The sequence below is a fragment of the Meriones unguiculatus genome, chromosome 19 (assembly GCF_030254825.1).
Source record: "Meriones unguiculatus strain TT.TT164.6M chromosome 19, Bangor_MerUng_6.1, whole genome shotgun sequence".
In the NCBI taxonomy this organism is placed as follows: domain Eukaryota; kingdom Metazoa; phylum Chordata; class Mammalia; order Rodentia; family Muridae; genus Meriones; species Meriones unguiculatus.
In genome coordinates this window covers 8,612,283-8,627,139 of record NC_083366.1, presented here as the reverse complement: position 1 = coordinate 8,627,139, position 14,857 = coordinate 8,612,283, and the positions used below count along the sequence as shown (strand labels likewise).

The 14,857-nt window shown below is 39.2% G+C and overlaps 1 protein-coding gene across 2 annotated transcripts in view; it reads right to left on the bottom strand.

Moving 5' to 3' along the window:
- Nucleotides 1-14,857, bottom strand: part of Nebl (nebulette) — a 353,920-nt gene that overhangs the window by 45,286 nt on the left and 293,777 nt on the right. The window contains exons 17-19 of one of the 2 annotated variants that reach the window (XM_060372754.1): nucleotides 10,622-10,732; nucleotides 4,084-4,194; nucleotides 654-764 (exon numbers count right to left, since the gene is read on the bottom strand). The exons of the other annotated variant lie outside the window; for it this stretch is intronic. Of the exons in view, the coding sequence (XP_060228737.1) occupies nucleotides 654-764; nucleotides 4,084-4,194; nucleotides 10,622-10,732 (333 nt within the window). The remainder of the gene's footprint in view (nucleotides 1-653; nucleotides 765-4,083; nucleotides 4,195-10,621; nucleotides 10,733-14,857) is intronic. 2 annotated transcript variants of the gene reach the window in all.

Below are 14,857 nucleotides of genomic sequence, written 5' to 3'. Positions count from 1 at the left end.
GCCTAGATATGAATGACAACAGACACACCCTGATGGGGAACTGAGTCAGGAAGGCAAACAGAACCATATGACCCGTAAATGATGTATAACCTTTCAGAATGATGCTACATTCTGAAAAAGGTATTACCAGGTAACTTCATCACTGTATGAACAAAACACCTTCAAACTTGGAAAGTTTAAAATAGCGTATGATAACAGCTTTATTCAGAAACAAAGATTGTACTCACATTAAAATCACAACATGTTGTTTTTATGTTTTCCTCAAAACACTGGAAACACAAATATGCCAAGAAGAATATAGAGCAGTCCTACAGAAAATGTACTTCAAAAGTATTTATCATACCCTAGATTAACATGAAATGTGTTGTATTACAGGAATTAAATGTGTCGGGGTGTCTGTGCATGCATGTGTGTGTGTGTGCATTCTATCAAAATACCTCCTTCCAAGCTTCCTTTGATGTTTTTAAAGGCTATGAACAAAATGGAAACTACAAATTTCCAAATTAACATCATGATTTGAAACAATTTCCATTCCAAACTGTCAAGCCAGCCCACAAAGCTCTGAGAGCTTCCAGGTACTAATCCAGCTGTTGATATGATTTGCTGAGTACAGAAGCAAGAGTTTCAAGGTCTGCATGAACCTCTCCACTCACCTCACTGGCTATCTTGGCAGCTTTTTTGGCACGTTGTATTTCAAGGGTATCAGTGTCAATTTGCATTCCCTTCCCTTTAATTTCTGACTCCAGGTCCTTCTTGTATTCTTTCTATAAAAACAACATTCAACACAATTTAGTCAACATATAAGTACAGTCAATGACACCAAAAGCAACAACAAAACAAAATGAAACAAAACCAACAAAAAAACTAAACATTTTTAAATGACCAAGAGATGGCTTAGTGGATAAAGCACTTGCAATATAAGCATTAGGATTAGAGTTTAGATACTCCAGAAGCCACCAAGACTAGACTAAACAAATCAGTAAGCTCTGGAATCAGCGGAGACCCTCAGTTAATAAAGTAGAGAGCAATCAAAAGGGACGCTCAACATCAGCCTCCAGCCACATACCACACACAAGCACACTCACACATGTACAAACACACATACATGAATGCACATACATAAGCACTTATTAAGAAAGAAAATAGGTAAATGAGCAATGTCCAAGAGAATACAAGGCTTATTACCATGAATTACCACCAAGATTTAAGTACTTTGGGGAGAATACATAATTAGAACTACTATTCCCTCTGGAGATGTTTTATACTGTTAAAAAGGTAATTGTTGAGAAAGAATCTTCATGGAGTGCTGCCTCGGAGACCGGGAGACAGGCAAAAGGACACGGATGGGTTCATGCTATCCTAAGAAGATGGATAATGAGGCCAGAGCACTCAACAACCAAGCTATGTGACACTACAGATGATTGCTACCATTCCTTCGTATCTGTGAAACAGGGCTAACCATTGCTCTATGTGAGACCACAGTGGAGGCAGAGACACAAAGCCCAGCATTGGTGGGGCTTAGGGACAGAGGGACAGCTTTTTCTGCCCTTCACCTCACCCCCAAGGCCTGCTTTGTTGCTATTTCTACTGCCATCTTATCACTCAGTTGTTGTTGTTGTTGTTGTTGTTGTTTTTAATCACTCAGTTTTTCACCTGGACCTGCCATAGTAATAAAACAAACTTTTCAGATATAATTGACAAGAAATAATGAGATTGATCCCTCAATGAAGACTGGCTACACTGTCACAACCAAGGAAGATTACTCTGGCTACTAGCATCCTTCCCTGTTTCTCTATGAATTTCAGATTGTTTTTTCTATTTCTGTGAAGAATGCAGACAGGGATATGTTGACCTCTTTACCTATGTGTATCCCTTTTATTTCCTCTCTCTTCTTACTGTTCTAGCTAAATTCCAAGCACTGTACTTAACGCCAGCTCTGCCTTGTTCCTGATTTTAGTAGAATTGCTTTGAGGTTTTCTCTATTTAGCAGAAATTCTAACCATTTGACATATATAACAGCCTTTATAACACTGAGGTACTTTTCTCCAGTCTTTTTGTCTCTGGCACTTTTATTATGAAAGATGATTGATTTTGTTGAAAGAATTTTCTCTATTAAGATGATCATGTGTGTTCTCTTTAAGTTCATTTACACATTTTATTACAATTATCAATTTGCATATGTAAAACCATCCTTGACTCTCTGACATAAAGCCAACTTTGACGTGGGGAATGATATTTTTCATGTGTGCTCATGTTCAGTTTCTTGTGATGTCTCCCTATCTCTAATTTTATTAATTTGGATCTTCTCTTTTAGGTAATTTGATCCAGGTTTGTCAATCTTGTTTGTCTTTTCAAAGAACCAACTCTTCATGTCATTGGTTCTTTGTATTGGCTTGTTTGCATATTTGTCTCTAATTCTTCAATTTCTACCCTGGTTTCAATTATTTTTCCCATCTACTGCTTTGTTTGGTTTGTTCTTGTTTTCCCAAACCTTTTGAGTATATTATTAAATTATCTATTTGAAGTCATCTCATTTTTAATATAAGCACTCAGAGCAATACATTTCCTTCTCAGGATTTTTTGGTTTATTTTTTGTTGTTGTTGTTGTTTGATTTTTTCCTTTTATCCAAGAGAATTTAGTAAGTTACACTTTCATTTTTACTTAATTCTAAGATCTTCTCTATTTCCTCCTTAATTTCCTCAATAGTTAGAATACTTGTCAGTTGAACAGTTTAACTTCCATGAATTTTTATATCCTCTGGTGTTTCTTTTGTTATTTATTTATTTATTTATTTATTTTGTATTTTTGGTACTTATTGATTAAGCTTTATGTGATTGTGGTCAGATAGAATACACGGAGTTAATTCAGTTTTCCTTGATTTGTTGAAATTTGCTTTGTGTATCAATAGATTATCTGTTTTACAGAAACTTCTGTGGCATGCTGAGGGGGAAAATGTATATTAAGTAGTGTCCAGGTAGACTGTTCTGTAAGTATGTATCAGATCTATTTGGCCTATGATGCCATTTAGTGTCAGTGTTTCTCTGATTATATTCTGTCCATTGGTGAGGGTAAATATTGAAGTCCCCTCCTATATTGGGGTTAACCTGTGGCTTAATGTCTAGCAGCGTTTGCTTTGTGAGGTTGGGTGTAGAAGACTCTGGTGGACTTATGCTTAGAATCCGTCCTCTCCGTGGATTGAAATAAAGCAGGCTTCTTCGTCTCTACTGGAAGTCTTCTTGCATTCGTTTAGAACAGCTTGTTTGCTGGCCCTGTTTCCTTAGAATATTCGTCTCCATCTTTCATTCTAAGCCAAGAAAGTGAGGCTTCTTTCTTGTAGGAAACAAAAAGGGTAGACACTATTTCCTAATTCTGTGGCTTAGTCTGTGTCTTTTGACTGGAAAATTGAATCAGAATGGACAGGCTTGAGTCTTGAGTCAGGAGAGGCTGAGTTTCTTATCAGGTGTTGGAGGCCATATCGATTGGGCAAGGTTCTTAGGTCAGAGAGGGTGGGGACAAAGCAGAGGATGCCAGTTCTCTAAGCAGGTGCCAGAGGCCAGGTGTGTGCTGGGTGGCTGAGGGGAGGTGCCAGGTGCATGTCAAAGCCACTGTGTGGCACCAAAGTAATGACGGTATCAGGAACGGGGGACTGAAACTGGACATTTCATTTCTTTTCATAAAGTTCACATGAAATGAGAAGCAACTACTTTAACAGCATCCAGAGTTTTAACTTATCAGTAACCAGATAAAGATGATAAATGTGCTTTCCTTAAAGAGCAAGACAACACAGGCTGCTCAATGGCAGCCAGGACCCAAGGTGACTCCACCTACCTCACTGATTTCCCTTTCTTTGCTTTTAAATAACCAGGTCAAATCTTACAGGAATAATTTACCAATGACACAGATTTCTCTAAAATGACCATTTTCCCCAAAGCATTGTGAGGATAAAGTTATCATTAATCTGCTCCCTGAGAAAAGCCTAAGACATAGCTGTTTATTAGCATCTATACACATAAGCTGTGTAAGTTGGTCACAAAAGAAGGTAAAAATGTTCTCATTCTAAGCTCCTAAATGAATCCACTCACCTCGCTGGCCATTTCAGACGCTCGCTTTGCTCTCTGAATATCAAGAACTTCAGAACTAAGTTCCATTCCTTTCCCTTTTATTTCATTTTCCAGATCTTTTTTATATTCTTTCTATAAGACAAGAATAGAATATTTCATTTGAAGCATCTCAGTAATTACTTTAACTCATATGGCAGTTTACATGTCTTCTAGAGACCACAGACAGGAGAAAATATTGCTAGAAAGGAAAAAAATAGATGCTGAACATTCTCGCCTATTTCTCTTTGACATTTCATTTTCTCCTCCATCAAACTCAAAGTGGCATCCACTATTATCAGTGTTTCATCCTTTCTCCAAATGCCTTTTGGCATCACACTGAACTTCTTTAAAAAGATATCTTCCCCTTAAGAGTTGGAGTAGAGGCCATGGAGACATCCTCTACTTAGACTAGTCTCCTAGCAGAGGGAGGGGAACTTTGACCCCAAATTTACCCTGCCTATAAGACGTGCAGGGATGAAGACAGAGCAGAGAGAGAAGATTGAGGGAATACCCAACCAATGCCTGGCTCAACCAAAGACCCACCCTACCTGAGAGTATCAACACTAGACACCATGAAGGATACTCTGGTAAGCTTGTAGACAGGAGCCTGTCAGAGTAGTCCTCTGAGAGGCTCTATCCAGCAGTGCCTCAAAACTGATGCTGAGACTCACAGCCAAACATTGGGCATAGGGACTCTTGTGGAAAAGTGGAAGGAAAGAGAAAAAGACCTGGAGGTGACAGGAGCTCCACAAGAAGACCAACAGAGCCAACTAACCAGGGCCCAGAGGTACTTGCTGAGACTGAAACATCAACCAAGGACCATGCAGGAACTGGACCTAAACCCCCTACAAGATGTAGCAGATGGTCAGCTTAGGCCTCATGTGGTCCCTTTAGTAAGGAAAGTGGGAAATGCATCAGACATAAACCCACCTGTCAGCTTTTTGATTACTTCCCCCAGGCGGGACTGCTTTACCAGGCCATAGGGGAAGAGGACATGCTCATTCCTGATGCAATTTGATGAGCTGTGGTGGATGGGAAAGGGATTTCTCATTTTCTGAGGAATAGGCAAGGGAAAGAGGGAAGTAGGTGGGACTGGGAGGGGAGGAGAGATGGGGCTGTAACCAGGATGTAAAGTGAATTAAAAAATAAGTATTAAAAAGAATATATATGTTTCTTATTATTTGAAGTGATTTAGAAAGTATCTATTTGATGTGAATTTCTAGAAGAACTTACTGGAAAAAAAATTACAAAGCCAAAGCTCACTATAGCCAGACGTGTTTTTAAGATTGTATTTTAATCAAAGATCTATTTAAAAAAGAAACAAATAACTTCCTTGAAATTGATAACATAGACTTGAATATCTGCTTTAATATCATTTCTTTAAATTTTTAGATACAGTGTCATATAGCCTAGGCTAGCTAGAAATCACAAATAGACAAATATGGCTTTTAAGGTATGATTGCTCTCTTCCCCTACTTTCTGAGTGCTGGGATTATAGCTATGTACACCCAATCTCATTTTATCTGGTGTTGGGGGGGGGGGACCCAGGGCTTTGTGCATGGTAGACAAGCACTCTGCCAACTGAGCTACATACCAACATTTGATACTGTATTTTAAGGAAACATAGACTCTTGTATATAATGAATTTTCTACTGGTAAATTGTTTATTTCCTTACTTACTTGCATTGTAAAAGCAATACTTTGTTCTATTAAAACAAGTTTCATTTTATGAATATTTTGCTAAATAAAAAATATCATTCTTTCCAGTGATTGGAAATTAGGTTTCAGTTGATTCTGGAGTTCATGTCATGCCGCTGCCATCCCCATCCTGTCCTGTATCATTAAGTTAGCCTGAGTTCTGATCAAACAATAGTTTACAAGACATTGTCAAGCCTGCCTGCGATTTTTAAATTTTTTTATTTATTTATTTTACATCCCAGTGATAGACCCCTCTCTCCTCTCCTCCCTTATTTCTCCTCCCCTATTCTCCAGAGTAGGGGAGCCCCCACCCACCAAACCCAGCTCATCTATTCTCAGGATACTTTTCCCGTGGCCTGGTAAGGTAGTCCCTTCAGGGGGAAGTGATCAGAAAGCACCTGCTTGTGATTTTAGAAGCATCTCAGTCAGATGACCTGGAATGAAAGCCCCCACCTTTCTACTAATTTGGTCATGTGACCTTTAAGAGGCTGCTTAGTAACTCAGTCTCCATTTTCATGTTGGCCAAAAGAAAATAAATGTTCTATTCACACCAAAAGGCAATGGAGGAAAATTGGGCCAAATATTGGAGTAGCCAAAGTGAAACATACATCTTAAAATATAAAATGACACTTGGGAGACTCTACATGGCAATATAAGGCCATAAAGCAAATAGCATAGTATTGTGGATATAAACTTTTTTTTTGTTTTGGTGCCAGGTGTGGGATGTGGGACTGATTCAGATGGTCCACAGCAGCAGACTATTTGCCTCCTGTGGGCTCATGTGGAGCTCTTTGCCAGCTACAGAAAGTTTAAATCTGAGGACTCTGTTAGAACCTCCAAGAAAGAACAAGGCTGATGCTGCTTCCTCCCATTGGCTCCTGTTGCTGTTGTTGCAGTGAGACAAGAAGTTGGAGATCTCCTGAAACAAGGATTGGACTGGCTCCAAGGAACCCAATGACCCTGACCAGCAGGAAGCAGCCAAGAGAACTGTGCCCCCTCTCCCATTGACCCTTTCTCTCTTCTACTTGGTGGTGGGATGTTGGAAGAGATTGGGGTGGAGTAGGGAGAAAAAGATAAAAAATACATATGAAGAGTTTTTCTTTTTTTTAAAGTACACCTACAGCATAGAATCCACTTACAGCAAAGGGCTTAGATGTAGAAATTAATAATTGTGTTAAGAAATCAATTGTGGCTTTTCAATTAACTCTCTCTAGGTAACTATGTGAGGGTTTAGCCATAGTTGTTATGAATGAAATACTGTGTCCCTCCCAAACTCTATGTGTTCAACCCTCTGCTCCCTTGGGAAGTAATTGGGTTTTGACGGGGTTATGACAGTAGATTCCTTGATGAGGTTAGAGGCTCCATAGGAAATGAGACCAGGATTCCCTTGTTCATCTGCTGTGGTGACGACAAAAACAGCCATCAGCAAGCAGGGACAGGGCTCTTGCCTGGAGCCAAATCCACCAGTGCCTTGATTTGGGGCTTCCTGGTTTTCAGAACCAGGAGACCTGTCTGATTTGAAACCACTCAGTCTATGAAATTTTGTTAGAATGCTGCCTGCTCCAATGAATAGTTTCGTAGGCTTTTTCCTGTCCTTTCAGACATTCAACATCCAAAGTCTAAAATGTTATCAACTGAATCTTACTGTTTTTAGTTGTAAGAAACTCAAAGCATTATTGTTCTGAATACTTCTTTTGAAAAAATTAGAGTCACATTTTCCCCATTAAAAAAGAAGAAAGAAATAGATACAGAGTTAATAAAATGTAACTGATAAGAAAAAATTATTTAAAAAAAATAAACTAAGTCTACTCCAAAAAAAAAAAAAGAAGAAAGAAATAAAAGGAAACAGTCAAGGACTAACCTCACTTAGTCAACTATATGCAAATGATTGGAAGGTCCTGCCTTAACATGCGTACAAATGGTGTAGTTTTAAAACTGTCATTTATTTGCTCTCAATTTCAAAGAAAATCTACAAGAATAAAAAGTTACAAAAATAAAGGAAAAGAGAATTCATATAGAGGTTATATTGCTATTCCAGGAAACCACAGTAATTTCTTATGTCACTTAAATGGCAAGGCCAGCTGTCACTTGCTTATCATAAGTTCACAATGAGACACCTCCAGATAAAAATCATGCCTCTATATCCAAAAGATGCTCAAGTACACAACAAGGACTTTTGCTCAGCCATGTTTGTAGCAGCTTTATTCGTAATAGCCAGAACCTGGAAACAACCCAGGTTTGTTGTTTTATCCATCAATGGAGGAATGGATACAGAAATTGTGTTACATTTACACAATGGAATACTACTCAGCAATTAAAAACAAGGAAATCATGAAATTTGCAGGCAAATGGTGGGACCTAGAAAAGATCATATCCTGAGTGAGGTATCTCAGGAACAGAAAGACACACATGGTATATACTCACTTATATAGTCCTATAAGATAGGATAAATATACTAAAATATGTTCACCTAAACAAGAAAAAGGACCCGGGGTAAGATGATCAATCCTCACTAAGAAAGACAAATGGGATGGACATGGGAAGTAGGAGAAAACAAGAAACAGGACAGAAGCCTACCACAGAGGGCCTCTGAAAGACTCTACCTAGCAGTGTATCAAAGCAGCAGATGCTGAGACTCATAACCAAACCTTCGGCAGAGTGCAGGGAATCATATGATAAAAGGGGGAGTTAGTATGACCGGGAGAGGACAGGAGCTCCACAAGGACAAAATATATCAGGGCACGGGGATCCTCTATGAGACTGTTTCTCCAACCAAGGACCATTCATGGATATAACCTAGAACCCCTGCTCGGATGTAGCCCATGTATCCAAGTGGGTATCCATGTATTCACGTATCCAAGAAGCTCAGTATCCAAGTGGGTATCCTATCCTAGTAAGGGGAACAGGAACTATTTCTGACATGAACTCAATGACTGGCCCCTTTACTTCCCCTGCCCTCCCCTGAGGGAGGAACAGCCTTGCTAGGCCACAGAAGAGAACATTGCAGCCCATCCTGAAGATACCTGATAAGCTAGGGTTAGATGGAAGGGGAGGAGGACCTCCCCTGTTAGTGGACTTGGAAAGGGACAGGGAGGAGATGAGGGAGGGAGGGAGGGTGGGATTGGAGGAGATGAGGGAGGGGGCTACAACTGGGATACAAAGCAAATAACCTGTGATTAACATTTAAAAAATAAAAATTAAAAAAGAAAGAAAGAAAGAAAATCATGCCTCAGCGCATTCCACTAGTTTAATACATTTCTTTCAGAGGAATCATTTCTTCAATTCAAAAATTTAGAGTAAAACTTCACTTTTCTTTTTATAGGCATATTTTATTATATATTATATTCTAGATTATATTAACATATAACCATTCAAATAAACCTGTTATAATAGAGTTAACTTTGAGCCACTTGGAGAAAATGGATTGATTTTTTTAAAGTATTGAAGTACAAGTATAATGTTGATTTATTACAGTTAAAAAATTTAACATTCAAAAAACTAATATATTACTTGTAAACCAATTTTTAATTAAAATAACAAGAAAATTTCTATGGAGATGAAGGCAAAAAAAACAGTAATGAGTTCTGCTCTACATGTTAACTACAATTTTTCCCTACACAGAATTGAAAGAACTCTTGAATAAATCATATATTCAGACTTTCTTTCCCATGTGAGTACCTCATTTCTGATATCAAACATCATGATACTACAAGGGAACTTCCCCAAAAGCTGGGGAGACGACTCTGCCCATCCAGAGGACTTGAGTTAGTAGGGTCCCAGTTTGGATGGCTCAACCCCCAGTTCTGGGGAACCTGATGCCCTCTTCTGGCCTCCGTAGACACTGCACTCATGCACAAACACGTGTACACATAATTTAAAATTAAGATTAAAAATATAAAAATTAAAGCTGGTTGTAGAATATGTTTTATGATAACTAAGAAAACTAAGCTTTCAAGACAGTGGCTTGCTCAGCTGGGCCGTGGTGGCCCACAGCTTCAATCCCAGCCACTCCAGAGGCAGAGGCAGGTAGTTTGAGGCCAGCCTGGTCTACAGAGCAAATTCTAGGACATACAGAGCTGTGGTTATACAGAGAAATGTATAGAGAAATATTCTCTTTTGAAAATAAACAAAAAGTATAAACGAGAGAAAAAGAGAAGGTGGTTTTCTCAGGACAAGGCTTATCGACTGTGCTCCAGACGTGCTTATCCCGGAGACTGCCCCAAGTGTGGAAAATTCAACTGCATAATTTGTGGTAGTGGGTACTGCATGCATCCACCTCTCCCTAAATAAAACAAATGTGTGTGTGTGTGTGTGTATATATATATATATATACACATATATATAACAAATGTATATATATTTGTTTTATTTTATTATATATATAATATACTGTCATATACATATGACAGTAGATATCAAATATATATTACATATTATATATAATATAATATATATAATATGTAATATATCTGGATATATGATAGAGAGGATCAAGCTTTCATTTAATTTTTGTTTAAATTCCAGCTGTTGTGAAGCTATAAATTCACTACTCACAGACTTTCTGAGCTAGAATCGTAATGCAAAAGAATATTTTGCAAAATTTTCCAGAAAATCTGGAGAATTTCTTCCTTCGACAGCAAGTAGACATATTAACTTAGACTTTCCTTTGTTAAGAAAATGCAAGGCCCAGATAGTGACAACCAGAATAAAAAGTTCACACCTCAAGTATGCAATTAGTAGAGAATTGCTAAGCAGAGGTTTCTGGGGTCGCTTCTTCAGTCCCCTCTTTTGTGACATCTGCTATAAACTTGCAAGGCCATACCTCCTTCATCAGGTTGGTGAGGTACTTCAAGTGTAGAAATTCGGGAGTCTTGTCTAAATCCAGTGAGGACCTTCCTTTAATCTCCTTCTCAAAATCTTCTTTGTAAACCTTCTGTCAAGTAAGACCACATCATTTTCAGTATAAAAAATTCTAGTGAGTAGAAGAACGCTACAAGAACAGCATTTGTTCTCAGAACAATGTGTTTTCTCATATAATTCTACCAGCTCAATCTTCTTCATTGTTTTCATAAGCTTTATTATAAAAAGAAAAACTTGCGAACAAAAAAACCTCACATAGCAAAATTAACTAGTCTCCTTAACAACAGAAAAATAATTCCAGCTTTGTCAGTTACAGGATTCTACCAAAAAAGAAAAGAGTCCACCAAACAGGATTTCTCACACCGAGGGAAGGCACTACATATCTTACACGGTTAACATCACTCCATTTCGCAGGAAGAAAAAGACAGGCTGTCTGACTGGGCATCTGATGACTTTACTCAAAATGAAGAATGTGTGGCTCATCCACTGGAAAAAACCTGGTATAGAAACCAATTCAAACGCTACAGTAGTACACATGCTCAGGGTCCTATTATCCTTCTCAAAGTCAGTCTTGTGTGAGTATGGGAGAACCAGTTTTAAAATAGAAAAATGGGTGTCTGTTGCTTCATGACATGAACACTGCCAATAGTTCTTTTGTTTGTTTCTTTTTGTTTTTTGAGACAGGGTTTCTCTGTGTAGCCTTGGCTGTCCTGGAGCTAGCTTGGTAGATCCAGCTGGCAGTGATCTCACAGAGACCCATCTGCCTCTGCTTCCTGAGTGCTGGAATTAGAGGCATGTGCCAGCACCTCCCTTATAGAATATTTCTTCACTACTTATAAATATTCATATGGATGAAGCTACACTGTAGGACAACCTTGCCATAATGTGTTGGGTCCTTCTCTAAGTAAGAGTTCACAGCAGCAGCTGGGGGAGGGGTAGTTCATGACGAAGCAGTTACCCATCACGTGTGAGGCTTGGTGTGCCGGAAGAGCTAAAGCTATGGCAAACCCTGCCTTTCAGGCCTTCTCTGACATCTTTGGCTCTAACTATAAATTCAGGCATTCTGAGTTACACACTTCAAAGTCAATGATAACCCATATTTTATTTATTTTTTTATTTATATATTTTCATTGTATGTGTTTGAGTGTTTTGGCTGCATACATAGATGAACACCATGTATGGTATGGCCAGAAGAGAGCACTGGATTCCCTGGACCTGGAATTAGAAAGGTTGTAAGATGACAATATGGATGTTGGGAAATGAACCTAAGTCTTCTGCAGAAGCAGCAAGCGTTCTTAACCACTAAGAAAGCTTTCTAACTCTAATACCCTATGTTTTGCCATGACAAAGATAATCTCTTCCAACAGCAAAGTATCTACTTATCTTAAAGATTTACTAAAGAGGAGCCAAATTTTACCAAATAATCAATTCAAAAGACATCACACATAAAATAAACAAATTGTGCCTAAGATTGTTATTTATGTAAAATGACAAGCTATTTCTAGGTTCATTATGCATTTATTGCAAAGAAAGGTAATTGTGTAAATAAACATACTCTTCAAACCAGGAGGGAGATGAAGATAAACATGCTCCTCCTCACAAATCATTTGTGTCAACCAATAATGAGCATGGCTGTGAGAAAAGGCTGGAGAAGATGGCTGTTCTGTAATCAATCAAAAAGCCTCACTGGAAGCATTTTGAATTAAAGAACCATAAATACATAAAAAAAAAATATGAGAAATTGCTCTTTTTCAGGTTGAACTAATTGGGATAGAATGGCTATACAACCAAAACATGACATTTCTAGGCCAAGCAGATTCTTTATAAAGTAAAACGAAGGGTGCATATTTATTTATATTAGATATTTCACTTCAAAAAGCACTTCCCTGGAGGAAAATCATTGCAGTAGGTCATTAAGAAGGGGTGGTTTTGATTGAAGCTGCCCAATGCAAAGCCCGAAAGAACCAAAAACAACTGTTATGATCTACGTGGAGAGGCATTTGTGAAAGCAAAAACAAAGAACTTCCCAAGGAAAGACTTAGAGATTTCTTCTAGAAAACACAGATTAAGCCTATACCTGGCACTGGATGAAAATGAGACGAACATGATGAAAGGCTAGAGAAAGACATGGGTGGCTTTCTCTGAAATCAGGCTTTTCTCATATCAGATACCTCAAGGAATACAGTCCAGGCTAGTTGTATGGGCTCAAGGCCAACTTAAGACAGATGGCTCTCTTCAGGTCTGCCTTATTCTTTTTATCCAAAGGGACTTTTTTGTATCATACTTTATGTAAACTTTTTAGATACTTATTTCTCTGGCTGTAAGAATATCAGTCTTGCCCAAAGAAATTCCCTAATGAAAGTCTTTCCTCTCATCAACCCTGCTAAGTACAGACAAAACTGGAAAAAAAATTTGAAGGGAAATAAAAGAAGAAATCTAACCATCACTAGCTATAATTAAAAGAAAAACTTGCCTTCCTGGTAGGGAAAGAGCAAAAGGGTGAAGAAAGAGAGAATATTATAAGAGATGAGGTGCAACTCTCCAAATCATTGTTACCGCTAATTCAGAAGCAAGGCCTCGAGATATATTAACCATGAATAATGAGATAGGTGCAGGCTTGTTGGTGAGAGGACCGTTAAACATTTAGTGTACAAAAGAATTAAGATAACCACAGTATCAACAGGAAAAAAGGCTTTTCTACATGAGTCTCTGACTCTGGAGAGAGAGGCAGGAAGATGACTAGCTATGGAGGCAGGAGGAGGCCGTCAGGGTGCTCTGGGGGGTCTGGAAAGAGACCATGGGGGAACTGTGGGGAGGCAAAGTGGAGGCCATGGGAAGGTTAAGGGGACATTGTAGGGAGGCCATGGAGATACTGAGACAGAGTTATAGAAAGGCTGTGGTGAAGCTGTGAAATGGTAATGATGAGGCTGAAGCCATTTTCCAGATGTTTTAATTTTAAAAATGGGTGGGGCTTTTGTTTTCTTTGTTCTTCAGTTAACATTGGTTTAACAGTTTTACACAATGTTAAACTTCCAGAAAACTGTGAAAGTCAAAATTTCTCCCTGGACCACATACTTCCTATAAAATGGGGATTGCCATTAAAAGTGCAATGCTAACAAATCTGGGCCTAAGGAGAGAGACTGCAGAAACTGATGTACCAACCAAGGACCATGCATGGTCCCCTGTTCAGATGTAGCCCATAGGCAGCTCAGTCTCCATGTGTCCCTAGTAAGGGGAGAAGGGGCTGTCTCTGACAAGAACTCAGTTCCCTGGTCTTTGATCACTCACCCCTGGCAGTACAGTCTTGCCAGGCCACAAAGGAAGAGGATCCATGCAGTCCTGATGAGACTTGATAAGCTAGGGTCAGATGGCAGGAGAGGAGGCCTCCCCCTTTCAGTGAACTAGGAGAATGGATGGGATGAAGGAGGAGGGAGAATGGGACCAGGAGGAGATAAGGGAGGGGGCTATAATCAGGATATAAAATGAATAAATTGGTTTTTTTAAGCAATGCTAGCTTACATAAAAGGCAACACTGCCATGAAAAATAATCACACAATGTAAAGGGTATCAAGAAATGCTGTCTCTCCTGTTCCCTGTTTTCTCCCTCTTCTGATGTCTCTGAAAGACTCTACCATGTAGGGTATTAAAACAGATGCTTAGACTCATAGCCAAACTTTTTGCAGAGTGCAGGGAATCTTATGAAAGAAAGGGGAGATAGACTGAAAGAGACTGGAGCTTCACAAGAAGAACAACAGAACCAAAAAATCTGGGCCCGGGGGTCTTTTCTGACACTGATACTCCATCCAAGGACCATTCATGGAGATAACCTAGAACCCCTGCACAGATGTTGCCCATGGCAGCTCAGTGTCCAAGTGGGTTCCCCAGTAAGGGGAATAGGGGCTGTCTCTGACACGAACTCAGTGGCTGGCTCTTTGATCACCTCCCCCTGAGGGGGAGCAGCCTTACCAGGCCACAGAGGTAGACAATTCAGACAGTCCTGATGAGACCTGATATGCTAGGGTCAGATGGAAGGGGTGGAGGACCTCCCCTATCAGTGGACTAGGAGAGGGGCATAGGAGAAGAGGGAGGGAGGGCAGAATTGGGAGGGCATGAGGGAGGGGGTTACAGCAAGGATACAAAGTGAATATAGTGTAATAAATAACAAAATAAAAGTAACTAAGTTCAAAATGCTTTCTCT